The following is a 23395-nucleotide window of genomic DNA, read 5'->3' as shown; positions in this document are numbered from 1 at the left end:
TGGAAAACATTACCGTACAGTTCCTCAATTATTTCTATCTATATACGAATTACAGGTGTTGTCTGTCAGTAAAGAGGAGGTCAGGACAGAACAAAATCTGCCCTCAGAAGAATCAGCTAATCAAGATACTGCTTCATCAGTCCAGAAAATGCTAAGGACCGGTGTGGAAACAATTCAATGGGGAAAACTCATCAAAACAAAACTCGAGTTTTCTCATGATGAAGAATTTGGAGAGGATAGTTCTTCAGGGAGAGAGACGGAGTCAGCTGTTTCTCCAGGATTCTCTGATGCCCAAGAGGAAATGCCTTTCACAATATCTCAGGTAAGCTGAAAGTTTAACTATAAATTGTGAATCTATCAATTGATACATTAGTGTATATATGGGCAATTAACTGATAGAATTTCAATTGCCTGTTCATTGAGGCAAGGATGTGTCCTGACCCCTGCCCTTTTCCCCCTTTATATTAACAACAAGTGGAAGCTCTCTCCCTAGAGACTATAGGTGTACCTAAACTGGAAGGGGCGAGGGTTCTCACATTCCTATTCGCCGATGACACCCATTTAATCTCCAAGACGCCGATGGGCCTCCAGCAGCTATTAACAAATTTTAACGCTTTTTGTCTAGCTAAGGTCATTGAGGTCAACATCTCAAAAACCAAATTTATGAACGTTAGACCACCAAATCATTTAAACAAGCTATCTCTAAATGAAATCCTGTGGAGAGTATCTAGATTCGAGTATCTGGACATAATGCTTGAAAGTAAATTGTTGTGGTCTGCACACATAGAGAAAAGAAGGGTTGTGGCTCAACACAAGGCCTCAGCGGTGTACACGAGGTTCCAGGGAGCAACATCGAGAGCCCTACTCCCGGCTCTTGAACTCTACAAACTAAAGGCCCAATCAGCCACGTTGTATGGGGCAGAACTTTGAGGATATGCTAATCTAGATGCTGGCACAATAAGCGAAAACAACGTTGTCCCCTCACTTCTCCATTTCCCATCGAGCACTCCCTTAATACCGATGTTCTCTGATGTCAATATTAAAACAGTGGGAGAAGTAGCCAGACTAAGGCCCCTTTTGTATTGGGTGAAGCTCTGGAGCACGGAAGAGTTGAGGGCATACCGGATGGCTGTCGAGTAATTGTTGGTCCTCGACAAAGCCCTGACTTTTCCCTGGTTCTAACAAGTCCACCAATGGTTTGAAAAATTGGACCTTGGATCCTTTTGGTCAGATCCTGCCTCGTTGGAGGCTACTTTTAAGTTGCTGCTAAAAAACGCTACTGGGATTATATATACACTAGTCTTCTTCACAGTTCCTCACTTGGTAGGCTGACAGATCAATTTTTATCTATTAAGAACTGCCTATTTTATGAAACCTTTCTTGACCTCCTGCTCCAGCAACTAGCAAAAACCTTACATCTATAAGTGTGCTAGGATACAGTGGAGCTGGGGTCATTTGCTGCCCTATGGAATTCGAACAGGAGCGTTGTTCACTCATCCATATGCGCTGGCTAGCTGCAAATGTATTATTTTTCTGCCCATCATTCACAAAGCCTAGAGGGAAATGGATATGCCGACTCTCTTTGTATTATGGCTTTCGGAGATACCAGGAGACAATGACAATGGCAGCACAACTATTTCTATTGTGTTTGCTCTAAGCAAGTTTTTATTTATGGGCGAATTAATGAGGAAAGATAAAGGTCTTAAACTCTAGCTCAGCCCAAAATGAGCTGCTTATAGAGATCGCCTCCTTTGCGCATGTCTGATTCCATTTTTTAGGTAGGGTTACTGGACCAACTCCTCTTTTTATAACTTTTTATAGAGAGCCATCTTGTGATTTTGTTGTTTCTAAGGAGAATTATGTTAGGTCTTGTAGTGATCCCAATTGGTCTTAACAATTTTGTAAACATTGCTTTTAAATCATTGTTTTATTGTTTGTAAGTTTTATGGAATTAATTTTCCGAAATAAACTTTTACTTACTTACTATATATGGAATAAACCTTCTTGGACTATACATATTTAGGTGTCACAAATCTTTAAGGAGTTCACTGCCAGTAGTGTACTTTTAGGAATTCACAGAACTCTCTATGCCAATATTTGAGTAAGCTAAAATTAATGGCCAACAAAAGATTTATAAGTACCGTGAGTACCGTGAGTTAAAGGTCTTTAAAGTGACCAGCTATTGATGAATTCTGAATTCCATTTTAAAGGTGCATCTGGAGGTGGATCTGTCTATCTGATGGACTGTTTTTAACATAAAAAAAGATATTTAGCCTGGTTTTACAAACAGTATTTCATTCAGCAGGAACGTCCTTCATAAATAAAGATAACGGTGATTTTACCTCCTATTTTCTGTCATACTGTGCTACATTCATTTCACAAGTTCAGTCTGACTTGTGTATTTGTATTCAATCAAGACAGGTACTATATAGTTAACTAACTGTGACCTTGGAAATACTGCAGGTGTCTGTAAGCACGAGGGAGGAAAAATTAGAGAATATTCTTCCCATAGAGGATTCAGCTCCTTCAGAAGATCAAGAAATAATTCAAGCTGAAAATGAAACATTGAAACCGGGACAATTAAATCAGAGCCCTGAGACCTCCATCACAACAGAGCATGAGATTTCTCAAGAAGAATCTAAAGACAAACAGTAACATTTCCACTCTATACCATAATACAAAGACAACATGATCTTGAGAAATGAATAACACACAATATGGCAAATCAGGCTGGCAAATGCATATTGTTTTGTATAATTTCTCAGTAAGTGCCCACCCCCTTGTATGCTACCCAGCATGGGATCCTCGCTGTCATTGTTAAGAGAAATAGGCATCTGTGAAGGGAGAGACAATGTAATTGGTAGATGAATGATGAAGTATTTATCTAATATTTTAACCACTGGTTTTGACTTGTTAGACGCTCCCTGTTATATCGCAATGTTCCATTACAACTTTTTGGGCCAGATGTAGGTCGCCCAATACCGGTCGTTGACGACCGAAACTACCGAATTACCGTTACCGACCAGTATTGGGCTTTCAAGATGTAGGTGGCATTTTTTGTAGGATTCGGTATTTTACCGAATCGGTAATTTAAGGATTCGGTAATTGACATTCATTCCTAAGGGCCTCCAGGCCCATAGGAATGAATGGCAATTACAATTACCGAAACTTACCGATTGGGTAATTTTTACTGAAACATTACCTACATCCCATTTACCTGTTCTTAAATACCGAATCGGTATGATTCGGTATTTAAGAGTAGGTAAACTGGGATTACCTACATCTGGCCCCAAGTGTCTTAACGCCACGTTGTAAATATGGCCCCTTTGCACGCACGACTCAGCATGAAAGAGGCATGCAATGGGTGCTGCTGTGGGCATTCCACCGCAAAACCCATTGCTTTTGACGCTGCCCCAGATTTAGAAGGAGGTGTAAATCTGAGTCAACGCCAAACACTATGCAAGAGCAGGCGTTAGAATGGTAAAACAAGGAGAAGTACTTTTATTTCTCCTCTTCTTTGCTTTTTCTATGTGTGCTGCATTGTGCAGCAACCATAGAAAGACCAAAATGCCATTAATGATTGTTGATGTACAGGATTGTGTCCCGTCCTGCACATAAATAATCATTTCCTGGAATGCAGGAACCCTTGCAATATGGTGCAAGGGGGCTGGCGTTGGCACTAGGCAGCCAAATATAACGCCAGTGTTAGGAAAAACACAGGGGCGCAACAGATTCTTGTGAATACGGTGCAACCCTGCGTTTTGAAAAGGTCAGATTGTGGCGCTGCAAAATTTGGCGCAGCTCTGCGCTCTGAATGTTTCTTGTAAATATGCCCCTGTGCCTCTCTGTGTAAGACAATTCTTTCTTGACCTCTCTGTGCTGAATGCCAAATTTGTTGAGTACAAATGCCGCCTACCCCATATTCCATCTCATGTCTCTTTCTTCCACCACCTCTCAGCTCTTTATTTCACTCTGGCATATCATTTTCTCCTGTGCTTTCTCCATTCATCACTATTTCCTATCTTTTTCTACCTTCTTTGTTTCTCCTTTTCTGGCTTTCTCTCTCTTCCTCTGAGGCACAGTCTGATGATTACAAATATTCCCAGTCATCAAAAATGAGTGTTGGTGCCAACCACATGCATCCAAAATAAAATTGTACACCTTTATATAATGGAAACAAAATGTTTCAGAATTCTTCTTAAAATCATCCAGCAAAATACTGAGGAAACACCTCACTGATCTGAAATATGCTGATCATGCACAATTTGAGTCAGTTAACATGGTTTGACATATTGACATGTTACATTATTGTTCTTGTTTACCCCAAATGTTCTGCACAAAATGTTCTCTTCAATCATAACTCTCGATACTATATTATCTTTGATGACCACACATCATCTTAAGTTGACTCCTGGCAATACTGATTAAGTTGACTCTTGGCAATACTGATTGGTACCTGTTTCTCTGCATTCTTTTTCCAGTCCATGCCAAAATTGGCTAAAATGCATTCATCTTCAAATGTTCTTTAACTGTTACTGAAAACTCGAAGTCGATTGGTTTAATTCTTGACAATAGATAACATCTTTCCAAATACATCAACAGCACTGACAGAAATGCTGGTTAGTAATTTAGACATATCCATAGGATTAGAAAACTTATTGTGGAACAGGTTCTCAAGGAGGTAGTCCAAGTTGTGGTCCTCTCCAGATTAGATCAAGGATTTTCCACCCTCTCTGGCATTTTAACAATACACCATGTCCTTCTCAACTGCACACAACTGCCGTCTCATTTCAGGGATAAACCACTTTGATACAATTATTTCTGTACTGTGCATCTCGAATAGCTCTATACTGAGGGTGGCTCTGCACACAAACTTGTTTGCTTAGTTCATGAACTCACACATCCTGATCACTCCCCGTACCTGACCAAGAAGTTGAAGATATCAGTAGACTTTCCAGTATCAAACTAAAACAATTCTTGCTAAATCATTACTTTCCTCCCTTGTCCCTCTAGCTTCCTCCACTCTTCTCTGAAGCTCGGAGCTTTCCATTTTTATGCCGAAGATGCAGTTCCTTTTTACAAGTATTCTCTGTTCTTTTGGTCTGAACTTATGTGTATATTTATATTCTGACCGGTCCTCTAGATATTTGTAATCACACATCAGAATTCTATGCAACTTACAATAATGCCTATACTGCTTTTTATAAGCACAGTGTTCTATGTAAGCTCTGTGTTGTCTTGCGCATGCTATATCATACTTCTCAATGAAGAAGCACACAAACAAGCAAATCACAATTTCGGAATCAGCTGGTTTCACCTGAGTCAGTGAAAATTCTTGGGGCATATGCATCAAGATATGGAATTGCGATTTCTTAATAGCGATTTTTAAGGAATCGCTATTAATCAATCAATCAATCAGAACATTTGTAAAGCGCACTACTTACCCGTGAGGGTCTCAAGGCGCTGGGGGGGTGGATGCTGGTATTGCGTGAAAAGCCAGGTCTTGAGGAGTCTCTTGAAGGTTAGCAGGCTGTTCTTCATCCACTCAGCGACTGCTTTGACTCCTTCATGGAGGTTGGCTGGGTGTCGTCTGCGTATGAGATGATGTTGAGGTTGTTCAGTCGGGCGACTTGAGTAAATGGTGCCATGTAGATGTTGAACAATGTCGGGCTGAGGGATGAGCCCTGGGGTACGCCGCAGATGATCTCGGTGGCTTTGGAGCAGAAAAAGGGGAGGCGGACGCTCTGGGTTCTGCCGGAGAGGAAGGAGGTGGTCCAGTCTAGAGTCTTGTCTTGGATCCCAGCATCGTGGGGGTGTGTGCGTAGGGTGCGTGGCAGACAGTGTCGAAAGCAGCTGACAGATCCAGGCGGATGAGGGCCACGGTTTCTCCGTTGTCCAGCAGGGCCGTGTTGTCAGTTTTGGTGCTGTGGTTGCTGCAGAACCCGGACTGGGATGGGTCCAGGATGCTGTTCTCCTGGAGGTAGTGGGTCAGTTGTCTGTTGAGGGTCTTCTTGATGACCTTCACCGGGAACGGGAGCAGGGAGATGGGCCAGAAGTTCTTGAGGTCCTTGGGGTCAGCCTTGGGTTTTTTGAGTGAGGCGTTGATCTTGGCGTGCTTCCTACTCTCCGGGAAGGTCGCTGTCTCGAACGAGTTGTGGATTTTCTTTCGTAAGATGGGGTGAGATGGTGGTGCTGGCTTAGTTGAAGATGTGGTGTCGGCATGGGTCTCAGGGGGATCCTGAGTGACTGATGTTCATGATTTGGATGGTGTGGTCATCATTTATGCTGGTCCAGGAGAGCAGGGGGTTTGTGCGGACGGTGGCCATGGGGACGGAGATCTCAGTGGTCATCGGGGCGGCCGTGGGGCCATGATGTTGAAGCTGTTGTGGATGTCTGCGATCTTACGATGGAAGAAGGCGGCAAGGGAGTTGCACAGGACTTGCGAAGGTGGGATTTCGTTGGTGTTGGATCTCAGGTTGGAGAGTTCCTTCACGATGTTGAAGAGCTCTTTGCTGTTGTGTGCGTTGTTGTCTAGGCGGTTCTTGAAGGAGGCCCTTTGATGAGGTGATGGTGTCTGCTGGTGGCATTCTTGTGGGCTATGTGGCTGTCCGGTGTCTGTTCACGGTGCCATTTCTTCTATAGCTTTTGGCAGGTCTGCTTGGAAGCCTGGAGGTCTTCAGTGACCCAGCTGGCTTTCTTGCTGGTGTGTCTGTTACAGGGTTTCTTGATCGGGGAGAGGGTGTTGGCGGAGTCATCGATCCATTGTGTGAGGTTGCGGGCAGCGGAATCGGGGTCTGTGGGGTCGGCGGGTGGGCTCTGGGCTAGGGTGGTGGTTAGCTGGTCTTCGGTGACTTTGCTCCAGCAGCGGCGGGGGACCTATTTGGTGCGGTGGTTTGTGGTGGGTTTCCGGAAGGTGAAGTGGATGCAGCGATCGTCAGTCCAGTGGAATTCGGTGATGTGGTTGAAGGAGACGTAGGAGCTTGCGGAGATGATGGGGTCAAGCGTGTGGCCGGTGGAGTGGGTGGGTGATGGGACAAGTTGTCTGAGTCCGAGGTTGTTGATCAGGGTGGTGGAGTTGCAGTTGTTGTTCTCGAGGTGGAAGTTCAGGTCTCCGAGAAGGATGTAGAAGGATGTAGTCCGTGGAGGCGAGGGCTTGTGTACTGACGAAGTCAGCAATGGAGTCGCTGAATTGTGGTCTGGTTCTGGGTGGTCTGTCGACGAGGGTTCCTCTGAGGGTGGTGTTGGGATCGGAGTGGATCTGGAAGTGCAGGTGTTTGGTGGTGCCGAGGGTGTTGTCGGAGTTGGTCAAGACTCTGAGAGTGTTCCTGTGGACGATGGCGATTCTTCCTCCTACTCCGTTGGTGTGGTCCCTGCGGGTGAACCTGTATCCGTCTGGGATGGCTATGGCGATGTCGGGTGCCGAGGAGGGGTTCAGCCAGGTCTTCGCCAGGAAGGCGACGTCTGGGGAGGTTGAGTCTAGTAGGTCTCACAGTTCAGCTGCGTGTTTGCAGGTGTTGAGAAAATGCATCACAATTCCTTATGCATGTAGGAGTCGCAAAATATATAGCCATTCCTACACATCCCTAATAGCGAATTGCAAATTGCAATTCGCTATAAGGGAATGCATTAGCATTCATTCTCATGAACGGGAACTCATTCACAATTTGCGATTACCAAATAGGTAATTGCTAATTGCAAAGGCAATTGCAAGGGTGCTAGGGGGACTAAGGCCCCCCTGATGCACCCCCAAAAAAGGTAAGTGTTCACATGTGACACAAACACATGCCACATGGCACTTTGAAAAATGCAATTTTGTGCATTTTCTACGGATTTGCAAATTACCATCAACTTGAATGTGAAGGAAATTTGCGAATCCTTAATGCAAAGTCGCATTTTTAAAATGCTCCATGCATTGCATTTAGGAAATCGCAAATTGCGATTCCCTAAATGCATTCGCAGAATAGATAATCACTAAACTTTAGGTTTGATGCATTGGAAATTGCTTTTTACCAGTCGCAAACTGGCCGATTCACAGAATCGTCCTGTCTGCGACTGGTAAAAAGCTTGATGCATGTGCCCCTTATAAATCCCCCTGATATGGAAACAAGATAGAGCCATCCAACTACTGAAGGAAACCCTCTGCAGACACTAAAATACTATCTAAGTTCATACGCATATCCCACCTTCCAGAAGCTACAAAAATTCTGCAATCCACAGTAAGGAAACAACTTTCAGAATTTTGGGAATCCAGTCATCTTCTGCATCCCTCCCAATCGGGCTTTCGATGACAACAGAGCACCAAAACAGGACCACTGTAACAAAACCTCATCTCTCCGAACCCAAACTTCCGAATTGCGGGGTACCCCAGGGCTCCTCTGTCATCCCAACTCAATTTAATGTTCATATGTCTCCCTTGGCCACCCTGTTAGAGTAATGCAGCACCACTATAGTTTCTAATGCCTACGACACTCAGTTGGTCTTTCCCTATGAGATCAACTCTCTGACACCCACAAGGATTCCTTCTCAAACTGCATGAAAGCTGTCTTAGACTTGCTCAGAGAAAGCCAACTACAATGCAATTTGGAAGAAACCAAAATGATACTGTTAGGATCTAAACCTAATCGGGGTTGGTCAGCGCTTGGCCCAAAGACTGCCCAACTCTACCTCTTCCCACTCCGGCAGTAATAAACCTGGTATTCATCTTCAACGATGTCCTTTCTTTTAACACCTAAATTCCCTCAGTTGCCATCAAATGTATGTGGATCCTCAAGGCTCTCCAAAAAGTATTTCCCCTTCTCCCTTGGGAAGCTCACAAAATGGTAGTTTGTGCCACAATTCTCTCTCAACTGGACTACGCAAATGCCTTGCACCTGGGCCTACCAGCATACTTCATACGGCAACTGTAAGTGTTTTGTCAGTCACAGAGAAGAATCCTCATTATATCTTACTAATAAGTGATACCTCTCATTTTCGATGGGCAAGAATCTAAAATCACAGAGTCTCTATTAAGGTAAAATGTGCATTCAACCTCAAGTCAACATTTCAAATTCTTGTAAATTCATTTTACAATAACACAGATAAGGTAACCATGCCTATTAGCAAATATGGGTGGGCATTCACTCAGAATGAGCATAAAAATAATTCCCCCCATTATCAAACCTATTTTACATGCTTTGTACATTTTAAGTTATGTCCTTTTGACAAGTTCAATGTGTTCTTATATGATAGTGTAGAATGTAGAATGTTATTGTATAATTACTTAACTTCTGTCTTTGCAACTGCAGGTTTCTGTCAGTAAGGAAGAAGACAGATCAGAGAAGATGCTGCCCTCCGAGAAAATAGCTACACAAGACACTGCTGTATCAGTTCAGCAAATGATCAAGACTGGAACAGAAACAGTTCAATGGGGAAGCACCATCACAACAAAACTTGATTTTTCTCACGAAGCATCTAGAAAAAAGGTTATTTCAGCGGCTTCACAAATAGTAACTGAGGCTCAAGAGAAAATTCCTGTCAGAATGTCTGAGGTATGCTTAAGGTTTAATATAAAATGCCAATGTGTTGTATCAATGATTACATTTCAGTAAATAGGTTACAGTTATCCCTGCCACAGATCTTGGGGGGCTTGCATGTCACTATGGATTTCAGTGGCCATAAATTACTTTGTTTGTGGAAGTATAAGTGTCAGGTCCCAAAGCTTTTTCTAAAACTCACGGCAGGCAGTATCGAAGGTCATAGTGCTGATATCAAGACTGCTTAGTCTTGATTCCCCTTCATGCTTTATTAATCCATTCTCACTCAACTTTAAAAATAACCATTCCTCTTGGTGGCATATATCTAGACGAGAAATATTAAAACATTAGTGACAAGAGACCAACTGCCATTTATTACAGTCTTCTTTGGATAAATGCTTTTCTTCTTTCTTGTCATACCCAGATCTCATCTGCCTGCCAAGTTTCCCTGACTTTACTCCCCATGGAAGAGACAGGCTATGCCAGACCTGTATACGCTAATGCCAATGCGGGAATGCTGTGTGGGTCCTACTGGAGGTAACAGGAGGGCTAGTTGGCCCCAAGGACCCCCAAGACACATTTGAACTTTATCCCCAACTAGTAGTGCGCCAGGAGGCATGTTTGCAGAGTGGTAGAGAAAGGGGGCGTGGCCTCCAACCAGGTCTTAGCAATCTTGCTGTGTGGCACTTACTGAAGGTAACAGGAGGGGTAGGTGCCCCCCCCAAGGACTTCATTGGGAGCCAACTACCCCTCCTGTTATCTCCAATAAGTTCTACACCACTCTGCAAGCGTAGCTCGAGGTTTACTACTGGTTGGGGCATGACGTCCACTTTACTGTTTATGGACATTGCAGTGGCTGCCCCACTGCCTGACTCAGAGCCTGCAAATGTAAAATAAAAAGATGTTCTTGCATCTTTTTATTTTACATTTGCCGGCTCTTAGCAGGCGGTGTTGGGAGGGGTAGGGCCGAGGCATGGGCGGGGTGGAGGAGTAATAGTCCACTCAACTCCCTATGTGCTCATGTGTGTTTGGATGGCCATATCAGGCCAACCAAAACACACTTGCGCACTTAGGTTTTCTCCTTCCCAGCTGCATTGAGCAGCCAGGCTGAAGAATATTTAAAGACTTCCTGGTCTGAGCAGGGCGTCTTTCCTGCCTTCTCAGACCAATCCGATTGGACGGGGAGTCTGTCCCAGGAGCTGCAGGGACCCAGTAAGAAGAGGAGAGGTGGAGCGATGAGACGCTGGAAGCAGCAAAAGGTAAGTTCATTATTTTGTTTCATATTGTATCCCCCCGTGCGGCACCATCTGCGTGACCCCACACACCCACCACCCTGTGTTTATGGTGGCTGCCGCTGCGACCTTGGGGGCCAAGAAGCCCTCCTGGTACCTCTTGCAAGTCCTATACAGGAAGATTTCTGCGAGCTGGTCGAAGTCCCAGCCCCCCTTCCTCCACCACTCTGCAAAGGCGACTATTAGTTAAAAATTCACTGAAACAACCAAAGTTTACAGGGCCATAATAGTAAAGAAATAGAATATAAAAAACCTTATACATTCACTGAAAAAAACAAAGGTTACAGGGATGTTATCGTTAGGGTCAGATTTTACACATACAAAACCAGATACATTCAGCAGTTACAGTTAGCTAAGTTAACTATAACGTACAACCCGCAATGCACTGCTTATGACCTCACATATTACATCACTCATGACATGACAGCACTGATGACAATGACATCTCAAATGACATCACTGATGCCATCACTGATAACATCAACCACTCACACACCTACTCAAACCCCAAAAAACCTCTTGTACACCCACTAACACACCGGCACAACCACTGACATACCCATTCACAGATCTATACACACACCCAGTCAGTCTTCCAGAGAGCCACTCGCACACCCACTCCCTTACTCACACCCTCTAAAACAACCATTCACTCATGCATACAGTTGCTCATACTACCAGTTACTCATCCGTACAGCCAGCCGCACAACCACGCAATCACCCATACAGCTACTTATACATCCACCTATTTACCTACAAAGTCACACACCCACTCACTCTATCACCCTCTCAACACAGCCACTCACTCATCCACAGAAGACCTCATACACTCGCTCACACAACCACTTGGACACCCATTCATGTATCCATAGAAGCACTCACACATTCCTGTACTCACCCATATATCCATTCACTGACATTCACTGTCCAATGCAGTCACTCCCACACAAGTTGCATAAAAAAACCCTATTCAAACAGCCACTCACTCACCCATACAGCCGCATACACACCAAGTCATTTACTCATGCAGCCATTCAGACACCTACTCACTCACCCACTGATAGAGCCACTTATACCATCACTCACACATCAATACATCCAGTGAGACACCCACTCACTCACCAATACAGCCACTCAAAAAGCATATCACTCATTCACACAGCTGCTTATACAACCACTTATACACCCATACAGCCACTCACACACTGATACGCACAAAGATATATACAGTCACACAGCCACTCACATGATATATAATACAAAATTGTATCACTGATTAGTAGTACACCTAGTATACTACTTTAAGTTTATTAGCAGCTTAGTATATAGGTTTAGCAATCATAAATGCTTACACAATAGTTTCACTCGCTGGATGGTGTCATTAGTGATGTCATTTGAGATGTTATCAGTGATGTCACTTAACATGTCATGAGTGATGTAATATGTGATATCATAAGCAATGCATTGTGGGGGTGTAAATTATAGTTAGCTTAGCTAACTATAACTGTTGAATTTCTTTGGTATTGTGTCAAATCTGACCCTAACTATAATGTCCCTGTAACCTCTGTTTTTTTCAGTAAATATGTGCATATACATATATATATATATATATATGTGATCAAGTCCCACGTTTGGGATGAAACGCGTAATGGCTGCCCCACCTAGTTGTTCTATGGAGTAAACTGCAAAAGGAATAAAATTGAAGGATTTGCACCTTCGTGGTCGGTGCTCTTTGTTTGTGCCCTATGGGAAAGGGATTGCAAAAACCGAAAAGTTCTTATATATATATATATATATATATATATATCTATATATATATATATATATATATATATATATATATATATATCTATATATATATATATATATATATATATATAGATATAAATATATATATATATATATATATATCTATATATATATATATAGATATATATATATATATATATATACCAAAATCACAGGAACCAATTCGAAGGAAACCGCAGAAAGTGTAACTTCAGCTTTATTCTGCAATGTGACAACTGCTAGCACAAAGTCTTTTCAGAAAGGTCATCTTAACGATGTATTTCAGCCAGACGCGTTTCGAGATGCAGAATCTCTTCCTCAGCGGCTTTGATCATCAGCATGTGTGCAGGCGCTGACACGACACACCTTCTTATCTTGATCCCAGCCTGGTAGGTGGGGCCTTCGCTAAGGCCTTCTGGGACTCGTAGTGTTCGTGTAATAATTCCTCAGTGGGTGCGCTTGCAGTTCATGCACCTTGGACCTTTGGTGTTCGTAAGCCCTTCAAATAGACTCTTGCTCCGCTTTGTTATGCCACATAAGCTACGGGAAAGCACTTCCCTGAAAAGCGCCGTCTCCAGAACTTTCTCCTCGAATACCAGCACCCCATGGTGTCGGCGCAGGACCTGATGAAATCAGGCGGGTTTCCCTCACGACTTGGAGAGCCGTTTCAAATACCAAAATCACAGGAACCAATTCGAAGGAAACCGCAGAAAGTGTAACTTCAGCTTTATTCTGCAATGTGACAACTGCTAGCACAAAGTCTTTTCAGAAAGGTCATCTTAACGATGTATTTCAGCCAGACGCGTTTCGAGATGCAGAATCTCTTCCTCAGCGGCTTTGATCATCAGCATGTGTGCAGGCGCTGACACGACACACCTTCTTATCTTGATCCCAGCCTGGTAGGTGGGGCCTTCGCTAAGGCCTTCTGGGACTCGTAGTGTTCGTGTAATAATTCCTCAGTGGGTGCGCTTGCAGTTCATGCACCTTGGACCTTTGGTGTTCGTAAGCCCTTCAAATAGACTCTTGCTCCGCTTTGTTATGCCACATAAGCTACGGGAAAGCACTTCCCTGAAAAGCGCCGTCTCCAGAACTTTCTCCTCGAATACCAGCACCCCATGGTGTCGGCGCAGGACCTGATGAAATCAGGCGGGTTTCCCTCACGACTTGGAGAGCCGTTTCAAATACCAAAATCACAGGAACCAATTCGAAGGAAACCGCAGAAAGTGTAACTTCAGCTTTATTCTGCAATGTGACAACTGCTAGCACAAAGTCTTTTCAGAAAGGTCATCTTAACGATGTATTTCAGCCAGACGCGTTTCGAGATGCAGAATCTCTTCCTCAGCGGCTTTGATCATCAGCATGTGTGCAGGCGCTGACACGACACACCTTCTTATCTTGATCCCAGCCTGGTAGGTGGGGCCTTCGCTAAGGCCTTCTGGGACTCGTAGTGTTCGTGTAATAATTCCTCAGTGGGTGCGCTTGCAGTTCATGCACCTTGGACCTTTGGTGTTCGTAAGCCCTTCAAATAGACTCTTGCTCCGCTTTGTTATGCCACATAAGCTACGGGAAAGCACTTCCCTGAAAAGCGCCGTCTCCAGAACTTTCTCCTCGAATACCAGCACCCCATGGTGTCGGCGCAGGACCTGATGAAATCAGGCGGGTTTCCCTCACGACTTGGAGAGCCGTTTCAAATACCAAAATCACAGGAACCAATTCGAAGGAAACCGCAGAAAGTGTAACTTCAGCTTTATTCTGCAATGTGACAACTGCTAGCACAAAGTCTTTTCAGAAAGGTCATCTTAACGATGTATTTCAGCCAGACGCGTTTCGAGATGCAGAATCTCTTCCTCAGCGGCTTTGATCATCAGCATGTGTGCAGGCGCTGACACGACACACCTTCTTATCTTGATCCCAGCCTGGTAGGTGGGGCCTTCACTAAGGCCTTCTGGGACTCGTAGTGTTCGTGTAATAATTCCTCAGTGGGTGCGCTTGCAGTTCATGCACCTTGGACCTTTGGTGCACGTCAAGTTGGTCTCTACGGGTTTTCTCTCAAATTGGGACTGCGAGCTTTGGATTTTGGAACGGCCTTCCCGGGTCGTGAGAGAAAACCGATCGCTTCAAGAAAGCGGGTCCGTGGCTGCGTTGGTAATGCAGCCAAGCAACGGAGGAGACTGAATGCGCGTTTATGCAGTAAAATGCGTGTTCACACTGGGAATGTGGCAGTAAAGCAGCACGAAGGACCAATGGTGAGGTACCAAGACATTTGAGGATGCAGTGTTGTATTAATTATAGCGGAATCACACGGTGCGGACTACGTCTCCCACAAGGCCTTACAGCCACGCCCAACCGGGCGGGAGAGTTTCATAAGCAGAGACACCGGTGAAACGCTTTCCTCCTGCCTTCCTGCACCGCCACTGACGAAGGGGATACTCGAAACGCGTTTGGCTGGGGCTGAACAATGGTGGAATTCACTCACCTTTTGTGACTTTGAACGCAGACCACATTCAAAATAAAAAGATCTGGTGCACGTCAAGTTGGTCTCTACGGGTTTTCTCTCAAATTGGGACTGCGAGCTTTGGATTTTGGAACGGCCTTCCCGGGTCGTGAGAGAAAACCGATCGCTTCAAGAAAGCGGGTCCGTGGCTGCGTTGGTAATGCAGCCAAGCAACGGAGGAGACTGAATGCGCGTTTATGCAGTAAAATGCGTGTTCACACTGGGAATGTGGCAGTAAAGCAGCACGAAGGACCAATGGTGAGGTACCAAGACATTTGAGGATGCAGTGTTGTATTAATTATAGCGGAATCACACGGTGCGGACTACGTCTCCCACAAGGCCTTACAGCCACGCCCAACCGGGCGGGAGAGTTTCATAAGCAGAGACACCGGTGAAACGCTTTCCTCCTGCCTTCCTGCACCGCCACTGACGAAGGGGATACTCGAAACGTGTATGGCTGGGGCTGAACAATGGTGGAATTCACTCACCTTTTGTGACTTTGAACGCAGACCACATTCAAAATAAAAAGATCTGGTGCACGTCAAGTTGGTCTCTACGGGTTTTCTCTCAAATTGGGACTGCGAGCTTTGGATTTTGGAACGGCCTTCCCGGGTCGTGAGAGAAAACCGATCGCTTCAAGAAAGCGGGTCCGTGGCTGCGTTGGTAATGCAGCCAAGCAACGGAGGAGACTGAATGCGCGTTTATGCAGTAAAATGCGTGTTCACACTGGGAATGTGGCAGTAAAGCAGCACGAAGGACCAATGGTGAGGTACCAAGACATTTGAGGATGCAGTGTTGTATTAATTATAGCGGAATCACACGGTGCGGACTACGTCTCCCACAAGGCCTTACAGCCACGCCCAACCGGGCGGGAGAGTTTCATAAGCAGAGACACCGGTGAAACGCTTTCCTCCTGCCTTCCTGCACCGCCACTGACGAAGGGGATACTCGAAACGCGTTTGGCTGGGGCTGAACAATGGTGGAATTCACTCACCTTTTGTGACTTTGAACGCAGACCACATTCAAAATAAAAAGATCTGGTGCACGTCAAGTTGGTCTCTACGGGTTTTCTCTCAAATTGGGACTGCGAGCTTTGGATTTTGGAACGGCCTTCCCGGGTCGTGAGAGAAAACCGATCGCTTCAAGAAAGCGGGTCCGTGGCTGCGTTGGTAATGCAGCCAAGCAACGGAGGAGACTGAATGCGCGTTTATGCAGTAAAATGCGTGTTCACACTGGGAATGTGGCAGTAAAGCAGCACGAAGGACCAATGGTGAGGTACCAAGACATTTGAGGATGCAGTGTTGTATTAATTATAGCGGAATCACACGGTGCGGACTACGTCTCCCACAAGGCCTTACAGCCACGCCCAACCGGGCGGGAGAGTTTCATAAGCAGAGACACCGGTGAAACGCTTTCCTCCTGCCTTCCTGCACCGCCACTGACGAAGGGGATACCCGAAACGCGTTTGGCTGGGGCTGAACAATGGTGGAATTCACTCACCTTTTGTGACTTTGAACGCAGACCACATTCAAAATAAAAAGATCTGGTGCACGTCAAGTTGGTCTCTACGGGTTTTCTCTCAAATTGGGACTGCGAGCTTTGGATTTTGGAACGGCCTTCCCGGGTCGTGAGAGAAAACCGATCGCTTCAAGAAAGCGGGTCCGTGGCTGCGTTGGTAATGCAGCCAAGCAACGGAGGAGACTGAATGCGCGTTTATGCAGTAAAATGCGTGTTCACACTGGGAATGTGGCAGTAAAGCAGCACGAAGGACCAATGGTGAGGTACCAAGACATTTGAGGATGCAGTGTTGTATTAATTATAGCGGAATCACACGGTGCGGACTACGTCTCCCACAAGGCCTTACAGCCACGCCCAACCGGGCGGGAGAGTTTCATAAGCAGAGACACCGGTGAAACGCTTTCCTCCTGCCTTCCTGCACCGCCACTGACGAAGGGGATACTCGAAACGCGTTTGGCTGGGGCTGAACAATGGTGGAATTCACTCACCTTTTGTGACTTTGAACGCAGACCACATTCAAAATAAAAAGATCTGGTGCACGTCAAGTTGGTCTCTACGGGTTTTCTCTCAAATTGGGACTGCGAGCTTTGGATTTTGGAACGGCCTTCCCGGGTCGTGAGAGAAAACCGATCGCTTCAAGAAAGCGGGTCCGTGGCTGCGTTGGTAATGCAGCCAAGCAACGGAGGAGACTGAATGCGCGTTTATGCAGTAAAATGCGTGTTCACACTGGGAATGTGGCAGTAAAGCAGCACGAAGGACCAATGGTGAGGTACCAAGACATTTGAGGATGCAGTGTTGTATTAATTATAGCGGAATCACACGGTGCGGACTACGTCTCCCACAAGGCCTTACAGCCACGCCCAACCGGGCGGGAGAGTTTCATAAGCAGAGACACCGGTGAAACGCTTTCCTCCTGCCTTCCTGCACCGCCACTGACGAAGGGGATACTCGAAACGTGTATGGCTGGGGCTGAACAATGGTGGAATTCACTCACCTTTTGTGACTTTGAACGCAGACCACATTCAAAATAAAAAGATCTGGTGCACGTCAAGTTGGTCTCTACGGGTTTTCTCTCAAATTGGGACTGCGAGCTTTGGATTTTGGAACGGCCTTCCCGGGTCGTGAGAGAAAACCGATCGCTTCAAGAAAGCGGGTCCGTGGCTGCGTTGGTAATGCAGCCAAGCAACGGAGGAGACTGAATGCGCGTTTATGCAGTAAAATGCGTGTTCACACTGGGAATGTGGCAGTAAAGCAGCACGAAGGACCAATGGTGAGGTACCAAGACATTTGAGGATGCAGTGTTGTATTAATTATAGCGGAATCACACGGTGCGGACTACGTCTCCCACAAGGCCTTACAGCCACGCCCAACCGGGCGGGAGAGTTTCATAAGCAGAGACACCGGTGAAACGCTTTCCTCCTGCCTTCCTGCACCGCCACTGACGAAGGGGATACTCGAAACGCGTTTGGCTGGGGCTGAACAATGGTGGAATTCACTCACCTTTTGTGACTTTGAACGCAGACCACATTCAAAATAAAAAGATCTGGTGCACGTCAAGTTGGTCTCTACGGGTTTTCTCTCAAATTGGGACTGCGAGCTTTGGATTTTGGAACGGCCTTCCCGGGTCGTGAGAGAAAACCGATCGCTTCAAGAAAGCGGGTCCGTGGCTGCGTTGGTAATGCAGCCAAGCAACGGAGGAGACTGAATGCGCGTTTATGCAGTAAAATGCGTGTTCACACTGGGAATGTGGCAGTAAAGCAGCACGAAGGACCAATGGTGAGGTACCAAGACATTTGAGGATGCAGTGTTGTATTAATTATAGCGGAATCACACGGTGCGGACTACGTCTCCCACAAGGCCTTACAGCCACGCCCAACCGGGCGGGAGAGTTTCATAAGCAGAGACACCGGTGAAACGCTTTCCTCCTGCCTTCCTGCACCGCCACTGACGAAGGGGATACCCGAAACGCGTTTGGCTGGGGCTGAACAATGGTGGAATTCACTCACCTTTTGTGACTTTGAACGCAGACCACATTCAAAATAAAAAGATCTGGTGCACGTCAAGTTGGTCTCTACGGGTTTTCTCTCAAATTGGGACTGCGAGCTTTGGATTTTGGAACGGCCTTCCCGGGTCGTGAGAGAAAACCGATCGCTTCAAGAAAGCGGGTCCGTGGCTGCGTTGGTAATGCAGCCAAGCAACGGAGGAGACTGAATGCGCGTTTATGCAGTAAAATGCGTGTTCACACTGGGAATGTGGCAGTAAAGCAGCACGAAGGACCAATGGTGAGGTACCAAGACATTTGAGGATGCAGTGTTGTATTAATTATAGCGGAATCACACGGTGCGGACTACGTCTCCCACAAGGCCTTACAGCCACGCCCAACCGGGCGGGAGAGTTTCATAAGCAGAGACACCGGTGAAACGCTTTCCTCCTGCCTTCCTGCACCGCCACTGACGAAGGGGATACTCGAAACGCGTTTGGCTGGGGCTGAACAATGGTGGAATTCACTCACCTTTTGTGACTTTGAACGCAGACCACATTCAAAATAAAAAGATCTGGTGCACGTCAAGTTGGTCTCTACGGGTTTTCTCTCAAATTGGGACTGCGAGCTTTGGATTTTGGAACGGCCTTCCCGGGTCGTGAGAGAAAACCGATCGCTTCAAGAAAGCGGGTCCGTGGCTGCGTTGGTAATGCAGCCAAGCAACGGAGGAGACTGAATGCGCGTTTATGCAGTAAAATGCGTGTTCACACTGGGAATGTGGCAGTAAAGCAGCACGAAGGACCAATGGTGAGGTACCAAGACATTTGAGGATGCAGTGTTGTATTAATTATAGCGGAATCACACGGTGCGGACTACGTCTCCCACAAGGCCTTACAGCCACGCCCAACCGGGCGGGAGAGTTTCATAAGCAGAGACACCGGTGAAACGCTTTCCTCCTGCCTTCCTGCACCGCCACTGACGAAGGGGATACTCGAAACGCGTTTGGCTGGGGCTGAACAATGGTGGAATTCACTCACCTTTTGTGACTTTGAACGCAGACCACATTTAAAATAAAAAGATCTGGTGCACGTCAAGTTGGTCTCTACGGGTTTTCTCTCAAATTGGGACTGCGAGCTTTGGATTTTGGAACGGCCTTCCCGGGTCGTGAGAGAAAACCGATCGCTTCAAGAAAGCGGGTCCGTGGCTGCGTTGGTAATGCAGCCAAGCAACGGAGGAGACTGAATGCGCGTTTATGCAGTAAAATGCGTGTTCACACTGGGAATGTGGCAGTAAAGCAGCACGAAGGACCAATGGTGAGGTACCAAGACATTTGAGGATGCAGTGTTGTATTAATTATAGCGGAATCACACGGTGCGGACTACGTCTCCCACAAGGCCTTACAGCCACGCCCAACCGGGCGGGAGAGTTTCATAAGCAGAGACACCGGTGAAACGCTTTCCTCCTGCCTTCCTGCACCGCCACTGACGAAGGGGATACTCGAAACGCGTTTGGCTGGGGCTGAACAATGGTGGAATTCACTCACCTTTTGTGACTTTGAACGCAGACCACATTCAAAATAAAAAGATCTGGTGCACGTCAAGTTGGTCTCTACGGGTTTTCTCTCAAATTGGGACTGCGAGCTTTGGATTTTGGAACGGCCTTCCCGGGTCGTGAGAGAAAACCGATCGCTTCAAGAAAGCGGGTCCGTGGCTGCGTTGGTAATGCAGCCAAGCAACGGAGGAGACTGAATGCGCGTTTATGCAGTAAAATGCGTGTTCACACTGGGAATGTGGCAGTAAAGCAGCACGAAGGACCAATGGTGAGGTACCAAGACATTTGAGGATGCAGTGTTGTATTAATTATAGCGGAATCACACGGTGCGGACTACGTCTCCCACAAGGCCTTACAGCCACGCCCAACCGGGCGGGAGAGTTTCATAAGCAGAGACACCGGTGAAACGCTTTCCTCCTGCCTTCCTGCACCGCCACTGACGAAGGGGATACTCGAAACGCGTTTGGCTGGGGCTGAACAATGGTGGAATTCACTCACCTTTTGTGACTTTGAACGCAGACCACATTCAAAATAAAAAGATCTGGTGCACGTCAAGTTGGTCTCTACGGGTTTTCTCTCAAATTGGGACTGCGAGCTTTGGATATATATATATATATACACTTTATATATACCTTATATATAAAATTATATATATATATATATATATAGAGAGAGAGAGGTATAGAATTATATATATATATTTATTATATTTATTAATATACTGCATGATGATTATGTGAACAACTTGGTGCCCGAAACGTGTCATGCTGAATGTGAGGAAAAAGGGATAATAAACCTACCTATTGATTCAAGGCTGCCTGGTGGTCCGTTGTTTCTGTACTGCCGTATATATATATATACCAAACAAACACCCCTGTGATCCGAGAGGGCACATGGCACTGTTTCCACCATCCGTTTTTTTCTCCTCATTCATCCTGCTTTTGCAACCTCATTAAAGTACTGTTCTGCTCAACGCGTTTCGAGGCTGAGGAGCGCCTCTTAATCATGAGCTGCTGCACAAAGGGAAAGAGAGCTCACCTTTCAAATTATTTGTCATTTTATTGATTATATCCGCCCTAAGTGGGTGTGGCTAACTATGAGTGCTCAAGGCACGATGGTGTTTGTAGTCCAAAAAGGTGGGTAATTCATTCCTTAAGTAGGTTCAATCACTTTGTGTTCATTTCAGCATATTCATATCCCTAAGTAGGAAAGAGGTCGGGCATGCAGGATGATAAGTATTCTTGAAACAGTATGCTTCACAGCGAGGACCCTTTCCCTTCCGAAGCCTTTCCTTTCACACACTGCCAGGAAATGGTGCTCCTCTCCACGGCCAGGGCAGCTGTGCATATTAATACCAAACAAACGCCCTTTGGTATATATATATATATATATATACGATTATGGCGAAATACTGCACTAAATAAAATTAGCTGCACCTATCTTTTGGTCCGTATGCGCTGTGGGAGTGGTGAGGATTCTGCTGCTGCTCAACTGCGGAGTTCGTAATATATGTACATATTCACTAAAAAACAAAGGTTTAAGAGACGTTATAGTTAGGTGACAATGTCTATTTTTAAACCCTAAAACACAATGAAATTCACCAGTTATTGTTAATTAGAGTAACTATAACTCATGCACTTTCCATGCACAGTGATGTCATTAATTATGTCATTTCAGATGTCTTCAATGGTGGTATCAATGATATCATAGAACACATGATGAGAAGTATATGTGAGGTCATAAGCAGTGCATGGCAATTGCGTATAATCACTTCATTTAACTATTACATTTCAGTATTTAAAAAAAAAAATTTAATGGTATTTTAATTGACAATTTCACCTTACGATAACATCACTTTAACCTTAGTTTTTTCAGTGAATTTCTAAGGATTATTTTTAATGTTAGGTAAGTTATTACTATGCCTAACTGCATATCACATTAACGTTTATTTTTTTCAGTACATTTCTAGTTTTTTAAACACTCAAAATAAGATTTTATTACCATATCTCACTATCCCAACCCCCTGAAGCACATACCCGATGGCTGTGTGTGGCGGGGGGTTGGGTGCTTAAACTACCCAGGACACCAAACCCCCTCCAGACACAGCCTTCGACCTTTGGTCATGTGCAGCGTGGGATTGAGTGCCCAGCCCCCCAATGATGACCAACCTCCTCCATGCATAAGTCATGTGCAACATTAGGTTGGGGTCAGGACTTTGCCTGTGGGAAGGCCCCAATCCCCTCAATGTGTGTAAAATACTAAAGGACACCCACCCACATTTTGGTCCCATGGTAATCTTGTAGTACTCTTGTGAATTTTCGGGATGCAGGCACTGAGTACAAGAAGAGTACCACATGTTTGTGCGAATTCAAAAAAATCGTTTTTTGTACTTTCAACCCAACTGTGTCCTCCAAGGGCCCTGGTCACAAGTGCTAGTGTACCCTTAACCTGCAGGACTGAGTTCCAGAGCCCAGAAATGGCAGCTGCAACATTTCTCTTGCGGCCAGAGAATCACAGCATTCAGTCTCGCCGGACTGGTCCAAGTCCTGCGGGACTAGCCAATCAGAATGCTTCATATGTCTCCCTTAGTAGTACCGCGTCACTAGACATGTATACATTTTGAACTTTAATTTCTGAAAAACTACTGAATCAATCAAAGTCACCGAAAGCACCATTTCTGGATCAAGATCTAGCTTTCTGCCAAATTTGGTGTAATTCTGTTCAGCTGTTTTGACTGTAGTTGTGGTCAATTTCCTATGGCAAATTGCAATGGGAAAACTTGTTTTAGGACCCGCTTTTTCACATCCCCTGTTTGACAAATTAATCTAAAGTTTTCCAGAAAGGAGCTGAGGTGGATAAACCATTTTTGTAAAAGTTTTTCAAAGATTCATTAAATAGCTACAAAGTTATTATCAAACCGAAAAATAAATTTCCTATGGAAACCGGACCTAATTATAACTACACAGTAATATATTTATATATCTATATCTGGATGGTTGGGTCTGCAAGAGGCTTGAGAGACTCTTGCAGGAGCACCAGTTTAAAAATGGCGGGTTCTGATTGGCTCACGGAGCTTTATTTCCCTTGGACCATCTCGCTCCTGTGGAAGTCAGAGTCCCACAGGAGTGAGCGCTCTGATTTGGTACCAGCCATATGAGAAAAAAGTTGCTGGCAGCCATTAGAGTAACCAGGGACTTCGGGCCACATGCATCAAAGTCAGGATTTGCGAATCCTAAATAGCGAATTTTAAGAAATCGCT

The 23395-nt window shown here is 45.4% G+C and overlaps 1 protein-coding gene across 1 annotated transcript in view; it reads left to right on the top strand.

Moving 5' to 3' along the window:
* Nucleotides 1-23395, top strand: part of SYNE2 (spectrin repeat containing nuclear envelope protein 2) — a 1750628-nt gene that overhangs the window by 624880 nt on the left and 1102353 nt on the right. Inside the window, exons 58-59 of the mRNA XM_086937933.1 lie at nt 56-322; nt 9285-9527. Coding sequence (XP_086794059.1) covers nt 56-322; nt 9285-9527 — 510 coding nt within the window. The remainder of the gene's footprint in view (nt 1-55; nt 323-9284; nt 9528-23395) is intronic.

Source organism: Lissotriton vulgaris, chromosome 9 (assembly GCF_964263255.1).
Source record: "Lissotriton vulgaris chromosome 9, aLisVul1.2, whole genome shotgun sequence".
Lineage (NCBI taxonomy): Eukaryota > Metazoa > Chordata > Amphibia > Caudata > Salamandridae > Lissotriton > Lissotriton vulgaris.
The sequence above is the reverse complement of the archived record's forward strand: the minus strand, read 5'-3'. Positions and strand labels throughout refer to the sequence as shown.